Consider the following 22,378-nt stretch of genomic DNA (forward strand, 5'->3'; position numbering starts at 1 on the left):
GTAATTTTCAGCGAGTTTCGAGCGGCCACAATTGACCATCCCCGTGCGGGAAAAGGGTAGCCGGCTGCTGAAGCGGCGCGTATCGTCGGCGTCGTAGAGCGGGGCTCGCGGCGGCGGGCGCGGCAGTGTCGGCGCGACCGCGGCCCGCACCCAGCCCCAGCACCGCGCGCCTCATGTCGCTGTTCTTCAAGTTCAGGAGCGGCGTGAGTACACAACATTACTAATGGCTGCCTGGTGCGCGGCCGAGGCGGGCCCGGGCCCGCGGCAGGCTCGGCCGCCTCCTGCCTTTCTTCTTGACCCCTGCCCCTGACACGCCCTCGAACTATGCTGATGTTTAAATTGCCCCTACCTGCAGTCTATACTTGATTTATTTTTATATTTTTTTAAGTAAAGTAGCACAATTAAAATAAAAAAATATTCTCAAAAATAGCCTCAAGCAAATGCAACTAACTTTGTACCTACTAATCATAATTAATATCAATAGGAATTTGCCATAATATTTATCTTTGTAACCTGAACAAGAATCGATGAAAATGTATGAAGATGGCTTGTTGATTTGACGTGTTTTTTTATCCATCAAGCCCATGAATCGGTGTGTTAATACAAGTAATATCCATTCAACAAAAAATAATTTTTAAAATTATCGTAATCTCGTGTCTTTTAATAATGGGTTTAAATAGGTACATATTATTAAATTTTACTAACATGCGAAAGTGAGGTACATACAGCATTTTATGAGGGTAAAAATTTAGGGAATAACTGGTTAGAGCGAATGAATCCTTTTGACAAATTATGACGTGTGCTTGTTGAGCGGAAAGTTAAAAATATTGATATTTTTTCCATGTAAGTCGTCTATCTGAGATATTTAGCTTACACAGAGTGTGGAGCATGCATAGCTGGAGATTTTTTCTTTAGTTCTTTCTAAGCGGACAGAATTAATCTAAAGAATTAGTGCCCACCACCCACGCCTTGGCTGGAGTCCAGTGATGCTTTTGCATAGTACAGTACATAATGTTAATTTAACAGTACCACCTGTGGTACCACCAAGCGACCAACACCGTATGTTTCACTAATATCTGCAAAATGAATTTATATTTATTTTAAAAATTCTTTCACCAATAGAAAGCCACATTATTGCCGAGTGTCATAGGTTATATAAAAAACCGAAAAATTCCACGCGGGCGAAGCCGCGGTCGGAAAGCTAGTATACAGGGTGGAAACGTTAAGTGATCTCATTCGATTATTTCTAAACTATACAAGATATCGGATCCTGAAAGTGCTTCATGAGCTCTTTCAAACGGTATTAATAATAGGTTACAGAATAAACTGGATCTACCCGAAAATTCAATGTTTCCAGCTTCCATACTAAATGTATGCCAGACACACAATATTAGAAGTGTATTTTTTTTATTGAATAATAAACTTAAAATAAACTCATAAATTGTATTCTTATTTAAAATCACTCATGGAAAACATTGGTTTTAGTATTTACTTGCTATAATATTGTCAAGAGATGAGTGTCATGACTTTGGTAGTAGGTACTAAATGTATGGTAGAAGGAAACATTGAATTTTTGGAAAGATCCAGTTTATTCTGTAACCTATTATTGATACCATTGGCTAAAGCTTTGAATCACTTTCAGGATCAGTAACCAGTTTTTCAATATCATGTGTAGTTTTTTAAATTAATGTGACTTTACCAAATGTATGGAAGCTAGAAACATTGAATTTTTAGACAGATCCAGTTTATTCTGTAACCTATTATTAATACCGTTTGATAGAGCTCATAAAGCACTTTCAGGATCAGTAACTAGTTTTCTGATATCTTGTATAGTTTAGAAATAATCGAGTGAGATCACTTATCGTTTCCACCCTGTAGAATATAGATAAAATATTATTTTAATCAATCAACAATACCCAATCATTTATTGCTCAGTGTGTACCTACGTTGACTTTCAACAGCAAAAGTTGATGATCAAAGTCAGAATTCATCAATCACTAATGTAGGTAGCGTCAAATTGCGTCTGAAATGTGTGGCGTCGTCAGTGCTAATCTTAGATTTATTTTCTTGGTAAAACTCATGCATGTTTCCTTTCGATAGCCCGTTATTTATTTACCTCCACAAAAAATAATACTTTTGACAATACTAAACAATAGTCAATGGAGGTTGGAGGCATAGTAGGTACCTATAACGTCTCAAATAATATTCTTCGCCAAAGGACAATGTCCTAATTATTATCTCTGGTAGGTAAGGGACAAAGCTTCGTGCATCACTCGCTTTCATGTTTTTTTTCTCAAGAGGTGTATCTGGCTGGAACTCCTTGCGCAGGTTTCTCTCGTTTTTTTTGTTCTTTTCTCATCTCGGATAATGATTTGTTTGTTATATCCAGGGCTGCGCTAATTTGTAATGTCTCAAATTCATTCGCGCTTCATTTCCAGTCGCCTTACCAGTCACTCTCCATTTTCATTCCAGCTGATGTACAATTCGGTATTGTGGTAAAGTTCATGCTCAAACAAAGACAAAACAACGGATATCTCGGACTTGATTCGCATTAGTTTCGAGTTATAAACTACTCTATGCGGTTGGTTTCTCTCTCTTCTTCTATTGCATGATTTGATAGATACAAGAGAGTGTGTGTTGTACATCTAGATGTTGTGTGTATTGTGTGTATCTTTATCAAGTTCCATTCACACAGTTTCAGTCAGTTTTGTTGTATACTTCCTCCTCAGCTCAACTGTTAGAGACATGATCGATGCCCATGTCTCGTGACTGACTCATTTGGCAGGTAGAATGTCTGTGGCTTGCTTTGCGGTACATGGAAAGCTGAAATAGCTGTCTCGAATGTAACCGTGTCTCGATTGCAAACTTTATACCTATTTTGTTCACTTGATCAATTCGGGTTACTTGTATAGGTTTGCGATTTGGTTGGAATTTCTGAACTGTCTCGATGAAATAATTCTTGAACATGGGTCGATCTTACTAACAAAGTCCTCTTACAGTTGGGATATTTAGTAAAATTCTAGCCGGGCGTTCTGTCCCTGAGTCACATTATGCGATCAAATTGTTTCACCAGTCTGTGGAACTGTTATGTTGCTCTCGTACCTACTTGATGTGTAGGTTGTAGCTTGCGTGTTTAACATTCGAACTCGTGAAATGCAACAAGGTGTTATGTCTTTGATGCACTGCTTGCAGTTCGGGTGATGACTTTAGTAACAGCGGACACAAAACACAGCGGAGATGTCGGAATGGCTCACTATCAGCTGTGCGCGGTCACCGCCCCCCGCCCGCCGCCCGGAGCCCGGCGCAGGCGGGGCGCAGTACAGTGCCAGCAGCGTGCGGCGTCGCTCGCTTGTGTCCGTCGAACGTGCCTCAGTGCTGTGTGACAGTGTGACCGATTCGTGGCGTGCGCTGTATCAGTGTTCTGTGTCGGTGCCCACTCGTCGGCTGCAAGGCGCGGTGTGCGACAGCGGATTGCTCCCGCGGCCTCTCGGGGCCACTGACCGCCGTCGCGATCTCGGTATTGTGAGATGAAATGTGGGCGCATAACGCGCACGTTTCGCATGTCTTGTCTTATTTGTCCATTACATTATCCCACTTTGAATATTGTAATTACACCTATAAATGTTTAAATTCCTTAGTTGCCCAGCTGAAATCTACCCTCATTATTGTCATTCATTATTTTATTTATTTTCCTAATAAGTTGGTATAATAAGTATTCACAAGGAACAGGAAAATAACACATACCTAAGTAAGTTGGTAGTAAGTTATAAACTAACTCAGCCAGGTGCAAACTATGATATTATGGTAATCTGGTCGTTAGGGAGAGGTAGGTATCGGTACCGATACCGAAGTACCGAACCTATTTTGTTGTTTTTGATGATAACATATTAACTTGTTGTTGGTAGCAACATAATTACTATAAAAAAAAATAAGTTATTGAATACCTACCTGCTGTGAGTAGCTAGGTATGTACCTATCAAATTATGATGAAGTAGCTGCAATATCATCTCAAAATTAATTCTTACTATAGGTAGTAGGCATTTTAAAGTAAGTTAGGTTTGGCAAGGTGAATGTTTCGTGTAAACAACATAGTGTGGAAGTAGGATAAACACCTAATTGATAGATATTTTGTGTTGCTCTCGCCTCAAAGGCCTAAGGTTAAGTACATTATGTAAGGTAAGTGCCCCCTACTTCGGTATATTAATGCCCGTTTTCACCATCAATCCCTAATTTTAAAGCGACTTTTATGAAATATTAGGTAATACCTAACAGGAATTTCGTTTTCACCAACACATAAGGGACAACTTAGGCCTTATGGGATCACTTTAATACAGGGGCCCGATTTTCGACCGCCTAAGTGTTAGGTGACAGTTATATTGTCAATCACGTCTATTCGGCAAAATGGAAACTGAATTTAATGATTTTTTTGAAGCTTTTTATGCAATTGAGACAGTGAAAACACTTTTTCACTCAAGTTTATTCAGGCGGCCACATAATAATATTATAGAGTGAGACAGGATTACATACGGTATAGATAGTATATAGGTATTGGTCACTCATAACTTCTCATAACCAAGCTATATTTCTGACTTCGTTTGTAGTCCCTAGAGCCCTAACAATACCTTATAATTAGATATTAATGATATTATATAAAGATTTGATAGGAAGGAGGGCTGCACTAAGGCTTTCTTGGACTCAGTGGGGGTAAATGAAACACAACGCGGACGGTTGATATCTGGTTTATTACTGTTATGCTATTGCTACTATACAAGATTTACACAATTCAATGTGTCCAGTCCAATGTGCCGTCGGTGTAGAGTGCCTACGGTGCACGTTGAGGGTTCATGGGCCAGTCGGCTAGCACGTAGGTCGCGGTCGATGCTGACGTGCTCGTACAGTATCCTTGTGGGCATGGACCTATCTTGTGGGCAAGTAAAATTATAACCAATTTATCTTTTTCCTTGAGGGAAAAAATTTGCTTCATTTCTTTTTTCCATTGTCGTTTTTATCGTTAAATCGCACAAAACTACACACAGAACTCAACAAAATATCTATCAAAATCAATTATGTAAATTTTTAATTTCATTTATTGTGGTGCAGCAGTCATCTTGACATTTACTTTTTTTAAGGCAAAGGAATTACATTATGCACCCAAACCACAGATTACATAATAGCCCAAATATCTTTTTTGTCTTTGATAATAACTCAAAAATACAAAAAGACATTAGTTTTGGTCAACTATTTCTTAGTTTTACTTTTATTTCATTTGTTTCTGTGAAATACGTAAGATATTCCCAATAAAATATTTTATCGGAAAGTACCGGTTTTTCAAACGTCACTAGGCGCAGGATGAAACGCCGCCACCTGACAAAAGAGTCCCTACTTAGGTTTACTATAGCATGGTGAAAACAAACTTAGGTTAGTGGGCAGTTTAGGCGATCGTTTAACCAAAGTGTTATTTAGTTAGCAAACGCTTAAGGGATTGATGGTGAAAACGGGCATAAGGCTCTTACGACTTTAACATTTTNGTGCCTACCTAGGGAAAAAGTTAAAGTTTCAAAATACCACTTAAAAAAGGAAATTAATAAAGTTCAAAGGTGCCCCAACCATTTCGTTCAAAACAATATATCTTAGCAACATTGTTCTCCATATTATATGAGCTGTCAGGAGGATGTTCAAAAATAATAATTATGTATGCAGATAAATAGTTCAATCGTATCTAAGCAGGCGTAGTCGTCATAAGTACTTACTTCTTAATAGGAAAATGATTATTTTCTTAATCTCTAGTAGTGATAGGGTTTATTTTGATTAACATATTTTTTTAATAAAGTTTTAAGCTATTTTGTTATGACCTTTTTGAAGTCAGGCGTTTGAAATGGATTTTGAAAAAATCATGACAGCTTGTAGGGACCTTTTTGAAGTCAGGCGTTTGAAATGGATTTTGAAAAAATCATGACAGCTTGTAGGTATGTCTGTGGGTCTAGACAAAGTGCAAATTATAATCGTAAACCAGTCGAAAAGTGGTCGAAAAACCCCTTTTTTGTATGGAGTTTTGACGGATTCGATTTTCGATTCGATCAAAAAGTGCGTTTTGTCTAGGGGGGCTGCATATATATTTTTGAACATCCTGACAGCTCATATAAAATTGAGAACAGTATTGCTAAGATATACAACTACTTTGGGTGCTTCAAACAAAGCTTACTTTGACTGGTTACTATGATATGAAATATCGTTTAACAGATCATTTTGGCTATCTTAAACGCTTCGATCTATCTGACGCTGACTGTAATACATACTTAAGTAGGTACCTACTTAAGCTTTTTTAGGATGGAATATTAAAATCATCCCCTTATGATCGGTACACATAGTTTTATAACTCATTAGCCTATCTAATTAAATAAATAGGTAGGTACCTAATACCTCTCTGTAGAATGAAATAGAATCCATTTAATCTTGTTACTTCAGTAAGCCAGTAGGTAGCAGGAATGCGAATGTAGATAGGTAGGTAGTAGTACCTATGCCTAGTAGGAAGCTCCTAATCATTAATTTTATTCCGGTCAACAGTAATACCTGAACCACAAATGCAAACAATTTTAATAAAAAAAACTGCGTTTAAAAAAACCAACTTCAAAAACTAAACCGCCTCCAAAAAGTACACTAAAAAGTAGAAAACATATTACGTTATTTATTAGGACACATATCTAAGACCATGATTGATATTCTTGGAGTTGGCGTAATCGGTGTAGTACCTACCTACATACAAAAAATAAAAAACCCACCCCTCCTCCTTTTGTTGAAGTCGGTTACAAATGGAAGTCAATGGATGATTCAACATTGAGCTTGAAGCTTTGATATAACTGCAACAAGAACGATATCTTTACAGTGGGCTGAGTGTGAGTTTACATAAAAAAATGTATGAAAATTTTAGTTTTTGAACGTTTCCCGCCAGGGGCGCTGTACAATCCGTCATACATTTAATGTCATTTTTTAACGCGCTCACGTTTGATGTAAACTCACACTAGGCCCTCGAATTATAAAAAACCGGAAAAAATACTTGTTTGTGTAAAGATGTGTTGTTGGTAGATCTTTGTCAATAAATAAATAAATAAAATGCAAGTCGGACTCACGCACGAAGGGATTCGTACGACAATTTTGCTATTGTTGGATTCCAGAGAAAAATTAAAAATGTTAAATTGACACGATAAATAATTAATATGAAATACAATTATACAGGGTGTTTGGCGGAAGGTTGGTTAGACAAACTTCGTGGGTGTATAGGTAAGGTCATTTTAAGAATACAATTTCGGCCATTTGACCCAAAGTGAGCAACTTTTTTTTTAATTGATATTNGAAATGAAGTTTAGAACTCGGCTTTTAAATGGTGCCAATATTGGTGGGAAGTGGGGATGCATACGTTTGAAAGTGCTTGTCGCGGGTGGGTCGATTTTTGTGATGACCAGTGTAGGTTGATTAAACGATTATTATGATTTTTAATGGGCATTTATAACTAGTTTTATCGTGTTGTGTAACTGTTTTGACTGATTTATTATTAAGGTAACAGACCAATTGAACTGAACAGAAAAAGTTTAATATTTTTGTTTACCTATTTATTAAATTACGTACAAATTAGCTACCTAATTTGTTTTAATAACCATTCACGTGGGTACCGAAATTCCCGAATTTCCCGGTTTCCCCGGTACTGGCTTAGACCTGGTACCGGTAATTCAGTAACACTCCTTAGTACCGGGACTTGCAACCCCTAAAGGTTAGACAAACTTCGTGGGTGTATAGGTAAGGTCATTTTAAGAATACAATTTCGGCCATTTGACCCAAAGTGAGCAACTTTATTTTTAATTGATATTTTTGATTTTGTTTATTTTTTTCTAAAATTTGACCTAGAAACTGCGTATTTTCAACCGCATTTTTTATTGGATATTAATATCGAATATGTTTTTAGTCAAATAAAATAAATTTCAGATCCAGATAATGATTGGATAGCTAGCCAAAATTTTACGAGCCGCCAAAGTTTGACAAAAGTACAAACCACGATAAAAAATTCAACTTAGATTTCGATTTAAAAAATATTAAAGGTGATAATGGATTGCTTTTTAGGGATAGTACATTAGTAGAGCTACCTCCCCTAACAGTTTGATTCACCCATTCTAGGACACCCTGTATGTATCGATGAGATAGGAAAATATTTTTTCCAGCCAAGCTATAAGAGAAAAAACAATTTATTTAGCAGAATAACGTAACTTATCGATAGGTATCTTTTTTAAATAGAATAGTAATAAAATGCTATATTCTTACTTAATATAGCAGTTTCCAACTTTCGACATCACATCATGACATGATTAACATCTGTACCTAAGTATATGTTTTGTGTCGATGGAAACGATGACATTAAGACTCTCTATCTATAAGATATACCGACTTCACATTACAAATCACATTTCATAAAATAAGCTATTAAGAAACCAGTCGCAGCCGTTCCGTATGGCAGCGCTATTTGATAACGCAGGTTAGTTCAGAAGGAAGCGACTTCACGATGTACATACCTAGCTTACTCCTTCAGTTGCGCTAACTAGCAGCGCCGGCGCAGCCGATGTATGACGGAGCGCGCGCGGCGGAGCGAGACCCGCACTTTGCCGGTCTGTTGCTACAATAGTATACCACCTTTATTGTAAAGGCTAATTATTATTCGTTGGTTTTCGGAGATTTCACGCGCATGTGAAAAAAATCGATAGGTAATGCATAGTTACGATTGTGTGTACGCTCAGATCATAGCTATGATCTGAGAGTGTACGTAATTCATAACATACATTGTACTTAAGTAAGTTGTAGGTATATTGTTCATCGTTTGTGACACGAAACAAACAGTAGGTACGTATATCGCGAAAACTCCTCTCTGAAAAAAGAAAAACCATCATTCACGGCTTTGGTACAAGACACTATTGGAGATCGCTGATTGTTTAATTTGGGATTACTATAGTAGAATATAAAAGATATATTTTTTCTTGAAAATCAATTCAAATAATTTTTAGATTTCTAATAGTTAGACCCTTTATTACTAACTCCATTCCTCAAATATTAACAGTCGGGTTTTTTTTAAGTAATATTTAAAACAATAGACATTTTATTTTATTTAATTGATGGCAACGACCAAAGTTTAATATAAAATATATGTACACTTGCGAGCAAAAGTNTGTAGTTACATAATGCAATTAATTAAAACATTGTCGCTTTATTTTTTATGTTAACCATGAAAGTAAGAGACACGTTCTTGTGCCACGCACACTTTAGCCCTATCATGTGCTCTCATATGGCTAAATAAGAAAGCAATCGGCAGTGATAAATAAATATAACTCGTATACATAAGTAAATAACACTATACATAATGTATTTATTGATTCTTTTAATTAATAAAAGAGGCCCTCAGTCCTCCTCAGCATACTTGTCTTGTGGCGTAAGCAGCTCCTGGGCCTGATAACGTATCGAGTTATCTTATCAATATTATCGCTATAACAATATTGTTCCATTAAAACTTAATAAGGACACCAAGCAGACTGATAACTGTAGAAGCTGAATGAAATCTAAAATTATTGGATTTTAAAACAACAAAAACTTGCGTGTGAGACTGCGTAAACTGAAAAATTGTAAAATCGAGTTGATAATTTTTTTTAATGATCATGGTTCATATCTCTCTCTGAGACGTGGTCGCTTAGTAAGCGACGCTTACTATGGGCCTCATAAGAAGGTTCAAGGTCACCCAAGGGGCGACGGAGCGAGCTCGGAGTTTCCCTGCGGAATCGAATCAGAAGTGGGGAGATCCGCAGGAGAACCAAAGTGATTGACATAGCCCGCAGAATCGCTAAAATCAAGTGGCAGTGGACAGGGCACATAGCTCGCAGTGCTCATGGTCGCTGGGGCAGAAAAGTTCTCGAGTAGCGATCACGAGCCGGAAGACGTAATTTACGTGAACCGACGACGATCTGGTGAAGGTCACAGGAGATCCCTTGATGCGGGCGGCGCAGGGCCGGTCGTTGTTGAAATCTTTGGGGGAAGCTTTTATCCAGCAGTGGCGTCATTCGGCTGAAGCAAGCGAATTATCTACCTATCGTTATTATCAGTTTTTGGTGCTTTGTCTTTGTCGCACGCACCTGACGCTGCCGGAACTTGAAGGAACAAAACGCTTTCAGCGGGACAAAAGCCTTTTGACGGCTCGCCCGCCCCTGCTCGCGCCGTCGCGCCAGCCACCGCGCCCGCCCCCTCCTGGCGCGGCGGGTGAATACACTAGCTAGAATAACTAAATCTGATTCTGACGCCAGCCAGACAGCAAAGATAAGTGATCAACTTATTTCAATACTGTAAAACGTGACACGTGTAAAAGATCCGCTCGTGTTGAATTAAATTAAGCTACCTACTAAAATAATAAATTGCCGTTCTAAACGAGATAGAGTAAAAAAAATTACACAAAAAGCACAATGTTGTTTCGTAAAGCTCTCCATCATGACTAAAATTGCATGAAGAAACTATGAAAAGTTTCCAGTCACCTTCTCACGCCCTTTCCTCGAACGGTTTTCGAGAAATCGAGTTTTGCTATTGCAAATTGGCAAACACCAAGTAGGTATACCTACAGGGTGGAAACGATAAGTTCTCACTCGATTATTTCTAAACTATACAAGACATCGAAAAACTGCTTACTGATCCTGAAAGTGCTTCACAACGGTACCAATATTACTGAATAAACTGGACAAATCCGAAAATGGCTTTCGTGGATTGCGTTTAGCCGCAACAGGGTTCTTGAAAATGTGAATGCTAATGTGGTTATGCAAAATAAACTATTGAGTACTGAGTTTTGCGTTTCAGTTTTGACATAGTTTTTCGGACATTGCGTTTAGACAGGGTGGGATTAGGTTAAAAGGTAGGGAAACGAATCAATTACGGAAGGAAACGGAACAATTTTAATATCTTGTATAGTTTAGAAATAATCGAGTGAGATTACTTATCGTTTCCGTGTAACGATACGCCCACGACAGATTCGCTGTGTGCGCGCGAGATATAGTTTTCATATTGTTTTCTTTTTTCAAATTCAGATTCTCGACATTTTTACAAAATCAATTCACTACACTTTAGAGCACAAAATAACACCAGATTTGTCTATTATTAGTACAGTAAATATTATCTTTGTAGTACAAATAATAATGCCTACGCAGAGGAAACACGCTTGGTTGTGTTTGATAGTATCTTTTCGCCTCGTGGCTTCTCGACAGAGCCTTTTCAATACGTAGGTACCACCTTCCTAACCACTTATTAAATGTTTCGTTGCTGCGAGCGAAGCCATACCTACATACTTACCTATACATACATAGAATAATATGTAGGTAGGTAGGTCGACTTATAAGTCAGCTGATAAATACTTACATACCACTTAGTACCAACTAATACTACCATCCAGGTATAAATAGTAAATTTTGGCAACTATTTCCATAATTTACTATTACATGACATAATGTTTTACAAAACTTTGAAGCAGATATTGCCAGATATCGAATTTGTCTTAAAAACGTATCTTAACTTAAAAAGTTAAATTAGTTTTCATTTTGTAGAAGTAGTCATATCGCTAGGATAGTTTTTTTATCAAGATAGTTTCTGAGTGAGATAAAGCGAGAAACCCAAAAATGGTACCTTCAAAGGTTGCGGTCGAGAAATCTTGAAATGTTCACCCCCTAACCAACCCTAACTAGTTAATCCAAACAAAGTTATAAGTCAATAATTGTGTTCCAAGCATTTCCCTATAATATTTTCCCTTTTTATTGCCTGGCCTATTTTTTATGTTAAAGTAATACGATGTATTAATCGTACATATTTCAGAAGCTAAATTGCCCTGGAAAGGGCCTAAGTACTGCTGATTCGTTCCATAGGAATCGCGGATGTCCGTGTACTTCTTACCTACCCTTTATGTCATAATAGGACGAGTGAGTGAAGTTTTGTCAAACAAGAACAAGTCGGACTGAGATCGTTCGTTGGTTGTTGTTAGCAGAGGGGCAGCGCGGGCGGCGGCGCGGGCGCAGCGGGCGCGGCGTGCGGCATGGAGTGCGGCGTGGCGGCCGGCGCCGGCGCCTTCCCCGCGCGCGCCCCGCACCCCGCGCTCTCGCCCACGGAGCGCTCGCCGGCCAAGTCCGGCCTGCACGTCAACTTCAGCGACAAGGGCGAGGTGAGCCGTCGACGCTGGGTGCTGGTGCTTTATGCTGCTTTTACACTATGCGGAAATTAGCCGAGTCAAGTCAAAAAAACAGAGGAGTGGGGATGAAATTCATTCATAATTCATCCATAATTCATCCCCACTCCACTGTTTTTTTTTACTTGACTTGGCTAATTTCCGCGCAGTGTAAACGCAGCATTACAAAAGCTGATACGCACGATTACGCTGACAAATACAGGGTGTCCCAGAATGGGTGAATCAAACTGATAGGGGAAGTGCTCTACTAATGTACTATCCCTAAAAAATATGAAAAAAAAATAAAGCGCAAAAAACAAAAAAAAATTTTTTTTTTAAAATGAAAGTAAATCACCTTTGCCTAAGTAGGTATCTGGCTATAATTGCTGCGTTTGGAGTTTATTTTGTAATTTTTCTTACTTATATTAATTGACCAATGTACATGATCGCTTCGTTTATCTGTAAACAAACTTTTGGAAATAATGACTAGATTTCGAGTTTAGAGCACTTAATTTAAAAAAAAATCCGAACTCTATTTTTTATAAATATTTTTTTAGGGATAGTACATTAGTAGAGCTACCTCCCCTAGCAGTTTGATTCACCCATTCTGGGACACCCTGTATAAACCGCCGGCGATATCGGCAACGGGTTCCGCTCAAACTCTAAAATAATGTAGAAAGAATGGTAGTCTTCGATGTCTCGAAAAGAAAACATAAATAAGTAAAAATATTATGATTATGAAATAAACAATAAGTTTCCACTGTCGCCGCAGGTGAAGGAGCGCCGCGAGAAGTTCCTGACGGCGAAGTACGGCAGCCACCAGATGGCGCTGATCCGCAAGCGCCTGGCCGTGGAGATGTGGCTCTACGACGAGCTGCAGAAGCTCTTCGAGGCGCCGGTGAGTGCTGTCGGGCTTTTTTTTTACCCAGGAAAATGGCCTATCCATACCTACCGCCGGGGGACGGCAGGTTATGTGGGGCTCGAACCCACAAAAACCTGGGGTGTTCCCTCTGCCGCATAGTGGTCGGCGCCTTGGGTACTAGAAACGACCAAGGCGCGAGTGCTCCCGGCCTGCTACATGTGTCGTTGTGGTTGTGACCTACGAGAACCTACTGAATGTCATTTGGTAATCATCAGGACATCAACTGACCTAATGAATTAAGCCTCCGCGTCCTGAATGATGCATTTATTTAGGAATTTATATCTATTGGCACCTGTTAGGTTTTGTAGAATAATTAGGGCGTGTAGTTAGAAGCTTGGCTCTGAGTAGGTGTAGTTCACGCGACTCACGAAGGCGAGTGAACTTAACAGTCCAATTCTTTAGAAATTTCCAAAAATGTAAACAAATATGGTCAACTGACATTGACGTATTTTTAGATGTACTAATGATGCGACAAAACCTGATATTTAAAAAATAGGCAATTTCGTACTACTACAACCTCTTTTATTACTGACATTTTTGAGACTTGGCAACACTGTCAGTGGTGGTGTCATGTCGCGTGTGACTTGACGAACTTTACTTGCCAGTGGGTCTAGACAAAGTGCAAATTATAATCGCAAACCAGTCGAAAAGTGATCGAAAAGCCCCTTTTTTGTATGGAGTTTTGACGGATTCGATTTTCGATTCGTCCAAAAAGTGCGTTTTGTCTAGGGGGGTAGGTTGTCCAAGGGTGGAAACACGCGACTTGACTTAGGGTTGACTTACTAGTCGTAATGTCGAGGCGCATAGTGTACCTACCGGCAGCATTACCCTTGAATTCACAGAAAACAACTACCCACCAATTACCAAATATTAATCAAGTACATGGGACCACGACATTGTCGTAACCGCCATTTGAGCCCGCCTTAAGAGCATTTGACGATTTGCAAGTACTAATTTAATTAGTCTAAACAAATAAAGAAAATTTTGATTTTGATTTTTGAGCCATGCGTTTGCCACGCAAGAAAGTGAGAAGAGCGCTAGGGATAATTAATGAGGCAGGGACGGGCAGTTTCTGTAGATAGTGTGTGTGATGATGCTGAGTCTACCCCGTCCGCCCCACGCCATCCCGGCGAAACATTGCCGCACCGCGCTTCCCGGTAAGCTTTGTCCGGATTCCCATCGTTCTTTACTTAAGTTTTTCCGTGTGTACTCGTAGAATAATGAACTGGTTCTAGGATGCGCCAAAAGCCGCCTAAAGAATTCCGATGGGATGTATCGGATGGAATGGAATTATATAACATTTGTCTCTTTTTTCGCTAACCTTGCATGAGTGACAGACTTAAAGTTGGGTGGGTTATAAACTAATATTAATAATAGAAATACAAAATATACTTTTTTAAGTTGCCTGAAGCAGAGTAAATACAAATGAGTAGGTTATCTTCATAGAAACGCACCGAGCGCGGTTTGTATGTGAGCGCGCCAATACGTATGCGGCGCGCACGCACAGGCACACTGACAAAATTTAGCGTGGATTATCGGGGAGTTGCGGTTTATAACCCACCCAACTTTAAAGTTAAAGAGTCATAGGTAAAACGAATCAGAAGCAAGTTATAACACTAAAAGTTTACAAATTATCCTTTTTATCTGTACTTTGTGTTTATATTATGTTCCTGTCAACCCTTACCCATGTGACATGCAATAAATAATTTGAATTTGTTACTAAAGCCTGGTCCGTGGGCACGTAGAATTTTATCCAATGACCCCAAGCTACCCATCCTTATCGCTCGCGCGTAATTATGTTGCTGTCGCGCTCGCACACTCACTGCGGGCGCCCGTCGCACAGTCGCGACAGCAACGCGCGAGTGATAAGGATGGGTAAAAAAAAAAACTCATTAAAACTCATTTATTTCTGTAAATAGGCTTAAAAAAAGCACTTTTACACGTCCCAGTATTAACCCTACCACTGCTTCAGGACAATAAATGGGCCAGTGCTGAGAAGAAGCTTGGGGTCATTGGACAAAATTCTACGTGCTCACAGACCGGGCTTTACAACATTCCAGGATCTGTCGTTTGCCAATCGTGTGTTCGTTCCAGGAGAGCAGCGGCGCGGGGGCCGCGGGGGGCGCGGGCGCGGAGGTGGAGGTGGACGTGGACGAGCTGCTGGACATGGACGGCGACGAGCTGCGGCGCCGCCACCTCGCGGTGAGCCACTGACGTCACGTGTGTGACGTCACTACGTTTTGTTTCGGCGCAAATACATTATGCGGAAAATTTACCGAGACGTATAGGTACCTACTTAGTGTGAATACGCTGGCGCTTCGTCTCGGTAAGGCGATTATAACACTGCACCGCGCTCCGCCGCCGTACGCGGGACGACAGATTTAATCATTGTATGCAAGTACCTCAGTTTGTATTGAAAACACGCGCGGCACAACACACTGACAACGCGTCTGCGCGCGGGATTTTTTATATGTAATCACGCGGACCGCGGTGCAGTGTGATAATCGTCTAAATTATCCGCATAGTGTACTTGCGCAATTTGATTGAGAAAAATAAATGGACGTGACGTCTAGAAAATGTTTGCATTTGGCTTACTGCCTCAGGGGGATGCGCGATGCCGATAGCAAGGGCGTCCGCGGAAGACCAGTGGGCTGAGTGGGAGTTTACACTAAACGCGCTCACTATGTATAAAAATTTTAGTTCTTGAACGTTTCCGCTAGGGGCGCTGTATAATCCGTCATACATTTTTATGTCATTTTTTGACGTAAACTCACACTAGGCCCTTTGCTTAGATAAATGCTGAGCGGGGGACCCTATTATATTTATTTTAGATGTGTTGTTGTTTATTATGTAGGTATTAATTACTTATAGTTCAGTCATTTGGTACAAAATAATGGGGTTACCTAGAAAGTTTTCCTGGAGTAATGAAAATTGGTATTTATATAGATTTTGATATGCTCTTTCCGATTTTCAACTTTACGACCTCGTATGGTTGCCGCTCACGCCGCCATATTGGTAAAATGCTGCCTAGTAGCAGTTTTTTTTTTATATTTTCTTTCGCGATAATTTTTTTGATAAAACACGCTTAGGGAAACCAAATCTAGAGAAAATTTCCTATTTTTGATATCTACATAACCTTTTTGTGAAATCAATAATTTTGTCGTGGGAGTGCCCGCAAAGTATGCTTCAATATGCGTTTTGACAAAGAATTTATTTCCCCAAATGATTTCCAGGTTAGCCGTTTGGCAAATCGAACCCAGGACCTCTGTGTCTAAAGGCTTACCACTAGAATCGGAAAGAGCATATCAAAATCTATATAAATACCAATTTTCATTACTCCCGGAAAACTTTCTAGGTAACCCCATTATTTTGTACCAAATGACTGGACTATTACTGTGTCAATAAAGTTTTTTTCTGTTTCTATTTATTGTTACTGTTATTGTTACAGACCTTACTATCCGATGCCAAAAAACCTCAAAAAGATGTAAATGTAAGTTATTGTGATTGTAAGTTAAATTATGATTTCCTTTGAAAGTCCTCTACTTATTATGACTAGTCTTTTACTTATTTCAGAAATTTATCAACGAACTGTTAGAAAAGGCGAAGACTCTGTAAGTTGCCCACGAGCGGAACTAACTCTTGAGACGTCGTCGACGACGTTGGGACGTCGCCGAGCGCGCGGCGCGACTCGCTGCGGGCACCGAGTTCCGATTGTAACCGGCTAGGTATTTATAGTCTAAGTAGATAAGTAGTTAAGGGTTACTATACTATTCGTGTCGATTTGATATCTATTTATTATTTTAATGACGTAATAACTGACGTCGATCGATTAAATTTTCAGTGAGATGATGTGAATCGAAAGTGCAATAAACATATCAACGAAGAGGGCGATACCGGGGCGACTTGCCGCGACTTTTCCGCGCGTTTATAAATCATCAGTAAACAACGCTATCTGAAACCGCGACTGTTAAGATCGGTCGCTTGTTTTAGCATGCGAGGGGAGGCGCTGACAGCCATTACGATTTTGAAATCCTTTAAAAACTGCGCGGGCTGCGCCGAGCCCTCGTCTGCTCCACAATGTCTGTGAAGTCTCGGTAGAAATTCGGAATCAACCCAACTGCACCCTGTACCTACATACCCCTAATATTAACATCGATATAGCAGTGGGTGACGGCCTAAAGCTGGCCGCTTGTGACGCTGTCGAAGTCGGTTTGCTCATCGACGTGCAATAAACTAGCAATATTGTCTAATAAGTTATGTTCTCTCGTTGAATTGATTAATATTTTAATACCTGAGCTTTAAGCTAAGTAAATAAAATCCCTTTCAAATTTAATTTGTGCTGTTATCTGCCAATATTAATTGCGCGTCGACGTGTTAAGGTAAGTAAACTACACATAAAAGCCATGGTGGTTGACAGACTGACTTATAGCTGACCTCGCGTGCATCTACGTCATATTCATTTGCGGTGTGTGACGACATTATGACCTGCCAAATATGTGAAATGATTTTGGCACGACATATTTTTCATGAACTGCCCTTTCTCATTAGTTTTTACTTAAATAAATATTAGTTATGGCAGGTATGTCAAACGTCGATGATTCAATACGGACTCCAAACACGAATAACCTTATTTGTACCTAGCGATACAGTAACTATGTTTTCGTCCAATTTTGTTACGGTACGGGTATTTATACTAATATATCGCAGATTTTAATCTTTCTAACTAATGTGTGTATAGCTATAGTAAAAGGGTGTTTCAGACAGGCAAGATAAATTGGGGAATCTTTCAGAACCCATCTAACTGCCTAGAGTCGGTAGTTCTAAAGCTTTAGTATTCGACTAACTAATTAAGTATAAGAAAATGCGAATCTCGTTTGTCATATTTATAAATAAAACAATGTTACGAACTCAAGTCCTAAAAGGAGATTTTAAGACTTATTATTCTTGAATCGCTAACCACCGCGATAGAGTAGTTCACACTACAGTTCCACACGCAAAGCTAAGCACTGCGCACAGTAGGACGGATTTCAGATTTACGGACATAGCACTTTCGATATCGATATACATAATGTTTAAGTGATATTAGCGGACATTAGCGTGACACAGAAAAGCAATTTTGTAAATTAAAACGTAAAGCCCATAATATTCATGTTGTTCTTTTTAGTACTTGAAATATTTTTTGACAAAAACTTCTCATATCAGGAGAATAGTGTGTATGTGGCGTTACTCATAAACGCTCATTATACTAACTCATAAAACTCATTTATTTCTGTAAATAGGCTTAAAAAAAGCATTTTTACACGTCCTACTATAAATTTATCAAGCCGAGATCTTCCAAGACTTGGTACTTATGGAACATTTTGGATATCTTTCCATACCTTTTTATTGATATTAAATTTTTCTCTTATGTATTATGTTTACGAAAAAATACTCAGAATTAATATTTGTAGGCCTAGGATGTGCACTCACGCCATTTTAGCGATTTTGCCCATTTTTGACGTCGATAAATTATATGACGGCGCGCATCCTAGCCCGGCTGATCACCATATTTAGGGCTATCGATTGGCATAATAAAAAAAAATGTGTAACAAAAAAGTGCTATGTCCACAAATCTGAAATCCGTCCCACTGTGCGTCGCCAAACTACACCGCCCAGTAATTAGTATGAACTGTAAACTATTGATTTCAAGTTCAAGCTATCTACTAAAAAAAAATTAAAAATTACGCGTCATCTTGGAATTATTGGTCGATTGTGTTAATTCCTTTGTAAAGGAGTTATTTTTCGAGTTTTATCCTTCTGGGACACCCTCATTTTGTAGCAAACAGTAAAGCTCGTTTTCCACCGCCAAAGAGGAATGAACTAGGTATATCTAGCGGAGCGGACTTCGTGCGTATAAAATAGAATTGCTTTTCCACTGAAATGAGTTCGAGAATGTGGGTAGTGATTTTTTTTTACTCTTTTTGCCCTCTGTCATTTTCGCTCGACTGTTGGTGGAAACAGATGTTATGCATATTGTATTTCGAGGTTAATGCGAGTCATTTAACGGGTTCGCTCCGCTCGCGGTGGAAAACCCGCTTAAAATTGAACCACGGCTTGTCTCATTTTCTAGTCTACATCATCTGTAATAGGGACAGAATCACAGGAACTAATGTAATAATTTTAATTAAGTTGTGTGCGTGATAGAATGAACTTACGCTTCAGGTTGGATAAGTTTTGAGTCTGGAGTCCCAGACGTGGTTTAATTTTGTAGTATATTTTGATGTATCTAAGAGTCGAGCGTTGAGACTTATAACGCCACTCTAGTCTCGACCTAAATATTGTCGGCGCCGTGAAAATTAAGGCAATTTTGTATTAAACATTGTAATAAAATGTTGGGTTTTGTTTGATTTATCGAACCACCATTAAGTGAGCTGCCACACTGGCGGATTGCAAGCGATTTCAAAGCGGAACGGCGACGCAGCGAACACGCCTAGCGTTTGCGCGACGGGTGCGCAATGTTTCCGCCTCGTTGCAATCCGCCAGTGTGGCAGCTCACTAATAGTTGGCCCCAGCGACACCTATATTACGCTGCGTTTACACTGCGCGGAAATTAGCCAAGTCAAGTCAAAAAATCAGTGGAGTGGGGATGAATTATGAATGAATTTCATCCCCACTCCTGTTTTTTTGACTTGACTTGGCTAATTTCCGCGCAGTGTAAACGCAGCATTAGAACTTTAATGAATTATGGTATTTTTCCTGCAAAAAATCATGCGTTTACCAGATGACCCACTCGGTTAGTTATAAGTTTTAATAAAGGTCGCTACGGCCAACTATTTCTTCAGTGGTATATGTAAGTGCGCACGTTTAGGTCCGTTTATATCTACGGACATCGAGTGTGTCAGACACGGTTCGAGGCAGACACCTTTTACATCTGTGAGCGTGCTAATAGATGAACTACACTGAACTGTACTGTCCCACCAAACACATTAAATTTATTTTTCATCAAATATTTTTGCTCGCGAGTGTAGTTTCCAACGTGGCAAACATTGGAACCAGCGATCCGATATTGACGGTGGGGCCCCCTGTCAATGTCACGGATAGGACAGTTCAGTGGGTCTATAGTTCATCTATAACTTCATAAGACCGTCGGTCCCTTCAAAAGAACCAAATTCATAGTCATTCTGTCCTGAACATTTGAAAATCAATCTACACTCGCGAGCAAAAATATGGAATCACCCTATTTGTTTCGAGCGATCACAAAAACTAAATGACTAATAGGAGGCAAATAAAAATGGTACCATTTTAAAGGTAATATTATAAACTTTAAATTGATACCACAGATACATACATAATCCGTTTATGCTCAGAATGCCAACCGCTCGCAAAATGACAACTTCTCAGAATGCCAACTTCTCAAAATGCCAACTTCGCGAAATGCCAACTTCTCAAAATGTCAACTTCTCAAAATGCCAACTTCTCGAAATGACAACTTCTCATAATGACAACTTACAATTATAATGAAAACAATTATACTATGGTGTATGATAAGGTCACAGTACAATTTAAATCATAAATTAGTGTATGGCGAAAATTTACGTTATGAGGGTAGTTGTAAAAAATGCACAAGTTATACTTGTCAAAACTATATCGCCCTTGTAATGTGTTAATTTATCTAGTAAAATAATTGTTTTGCTGTTACAGACCTTACCTGGTTTTTGTTTATCTGATTTTGACAATGATTGTAACAATTTATTATACAGGCTGTTAGGTAAAATAGGTATATGAGCCGACACTAGCCCATGTTAACATGGACATATAAATGGTATGGCGAAGTCAGAAAATTTATATCTTCATTTTAATTATTTTAATTTTCATACAAATCGGATTTAATAAAATTTATTTTGTATGAAAATTAAAAAGATGATATCAAATTTCTGACTTCACCATACCATTTATACCTATGCCCATGTCAACATGGGCTAGTGTCGGCTCATATACCCATTTACCTAACACCCTGTATAGGTAGGTGTATGACATTCAATCGATGAGAGATTGATGCGATATGACCCTAGTGTATTGATTAATTACATAGTAACAAATAAAGATATTGAGATATTGTAAATATATGGACTTTTTAATTATTTTTATTATTTGTGGTAGCATTCACTGCTCCTGCATTCATTATAATTTGTAAGTTGTCATTATGAGAAGTTGTCATTTCGAGAAGTTGGCATTTTGAGAAGTTGGCATTTCGCGAAGTTGGCATTTAGAGAAGTTGGCATTCTGAGAAGTTGTCATTTTGCGAGCGGTTGGCATTTTGAGAAGTTGGCATTCTGAGCATAAACGACATAATCATTCAGTTCTTAAGATTGCTCGGTACGAAACACATGGGGATGATTCCATACTTTTGCTCGTAAGTATAGTAGGTATGACCGAAGGTCCTTTCTAATGACCCAAAACTTCATCATCCGTTTTTGTTCAAATTTTCGCGCCAAATGGTAATTGAATTGTCTTATCTGTGGCTTTAATGCCTTGAGTGGGTATCCAACCGAGCTTGGATTCCTGAACGCACTGACAGCTGTCAATGTCACTTACTTTGACAAAATGGAGCGACCGCGCCGATGTGTTAAGAAAATCTTTAGTTACTTGTGAAATCTTTGAGTGTTTTTACTTATTAATGCCAGAATCCTTAATCAGAAATTATGATTGATGTCGCGAGGCAAAAAAATTTTGTTTTCATCGAATGTTCTAATATCTATGAACATTCAAATTTATAGTACACTACAGAGGACCTTCGGTCGATAGTAATTGGCCCTGTTGGTTGGAAAAATATTTAATGTTTATTAAAACAAAAACTTCAAATAAAACGACTCATCGACATATTGTATATTTAAATACATTTTGTAAACTATACAGGGTGCTAGGTAAATGGGTATATGAGCCGACACTGGCCCATGTTAACATGGGCATATAAATGGTATGGTGAAGTCAGAAAATTGATATCTTCATTTTAATTATTTTAATTTTCATACAAATCGGATTTTATAAAATTTATTTTGTATAAAAATTAAAATGATGATATTGAATTTCTGACTTGACCATACCATTTAAATGCCCATGTTAACATGGGCTAGTGTCGGCTCACCCATTTACCTAACACCCTGTATAAATTGATGAGTTATTCTTGCCAAAACTAAATGTGAAATTTCAATTTTCACTTTTTAGTTAGTAAAACCGTAAGTTCCTTAGGAAGGACC

The 22,378-nt window shown here is 38.8% G+C and overlaps 1 protein-coding gene across 6 annotated transcripts in view; it reads left to right on the plus strand.

Annotated features, from left to right (window-relative positions):
- Positions 1–19,511, plus strand: part of LOC114359834 (protein phosphatase 1 regulatory subunit 14B) — a 29,081-nt gene extending 9,570 nt beyond the window's left edge. The window contains exons 2-8 of one of the 6 annotated variants that reach the window (XR_003656453.1): positions 12–203; positions 12,044–12,217; positions 12,993–13,118; positions 15,237–15,344; positions 16,591–16,632; positions 16,716–16,867; positions 16,984–19,491. Coding sequence is in view for 4 of the 6 variants with exons in the window: in XM_028314351.1 (XP_028170152.1) it covers positions 3,238–3,517; positions 12,044–12,217; positions 12,993–13,118; positions 15,237–15,344; positions 16,591–16,632; positions 16,716–16,717 (732 nt within the window). In the remaining 2 variants the exon portion in view is untranslated. Of the gene's footprint in view, positions 1–11; positions 204–2,364; positions 3,518–12,040; positions 12,218–12,992; positions 13,119–15,202; positions 15,345–16,590; positions 16,633–16,715 lie in introns of those variants that run through there. The other 5 variants (XR_003656455.1, XM_028314371.1, XM_028314359.1 and 2 more) reach the window with 5 other exon arrangements.
- Positions 19,512–22,378: the final 2,867 nt, after the last annotated feature.

The sequence above is a fragment of the Ostrinia furnacalis genome, unplaced genomic scaffold, assembly GCF_004193835.3.
Source record: "Ostrinia furnacalis isolate ACB-3 unplaced genomic scaffold, ASM419383v2 OfSCF0319, whole genome shotgun sequence".
In the NCBI taxonomy this organism is placed as follows: domain Eukaryota; kingdom Metazoa; phylum Arthropoda; class Insecta; order Lepidoptera; family Crambidae; genus Ostrinia; species Ostrinia furnacalis.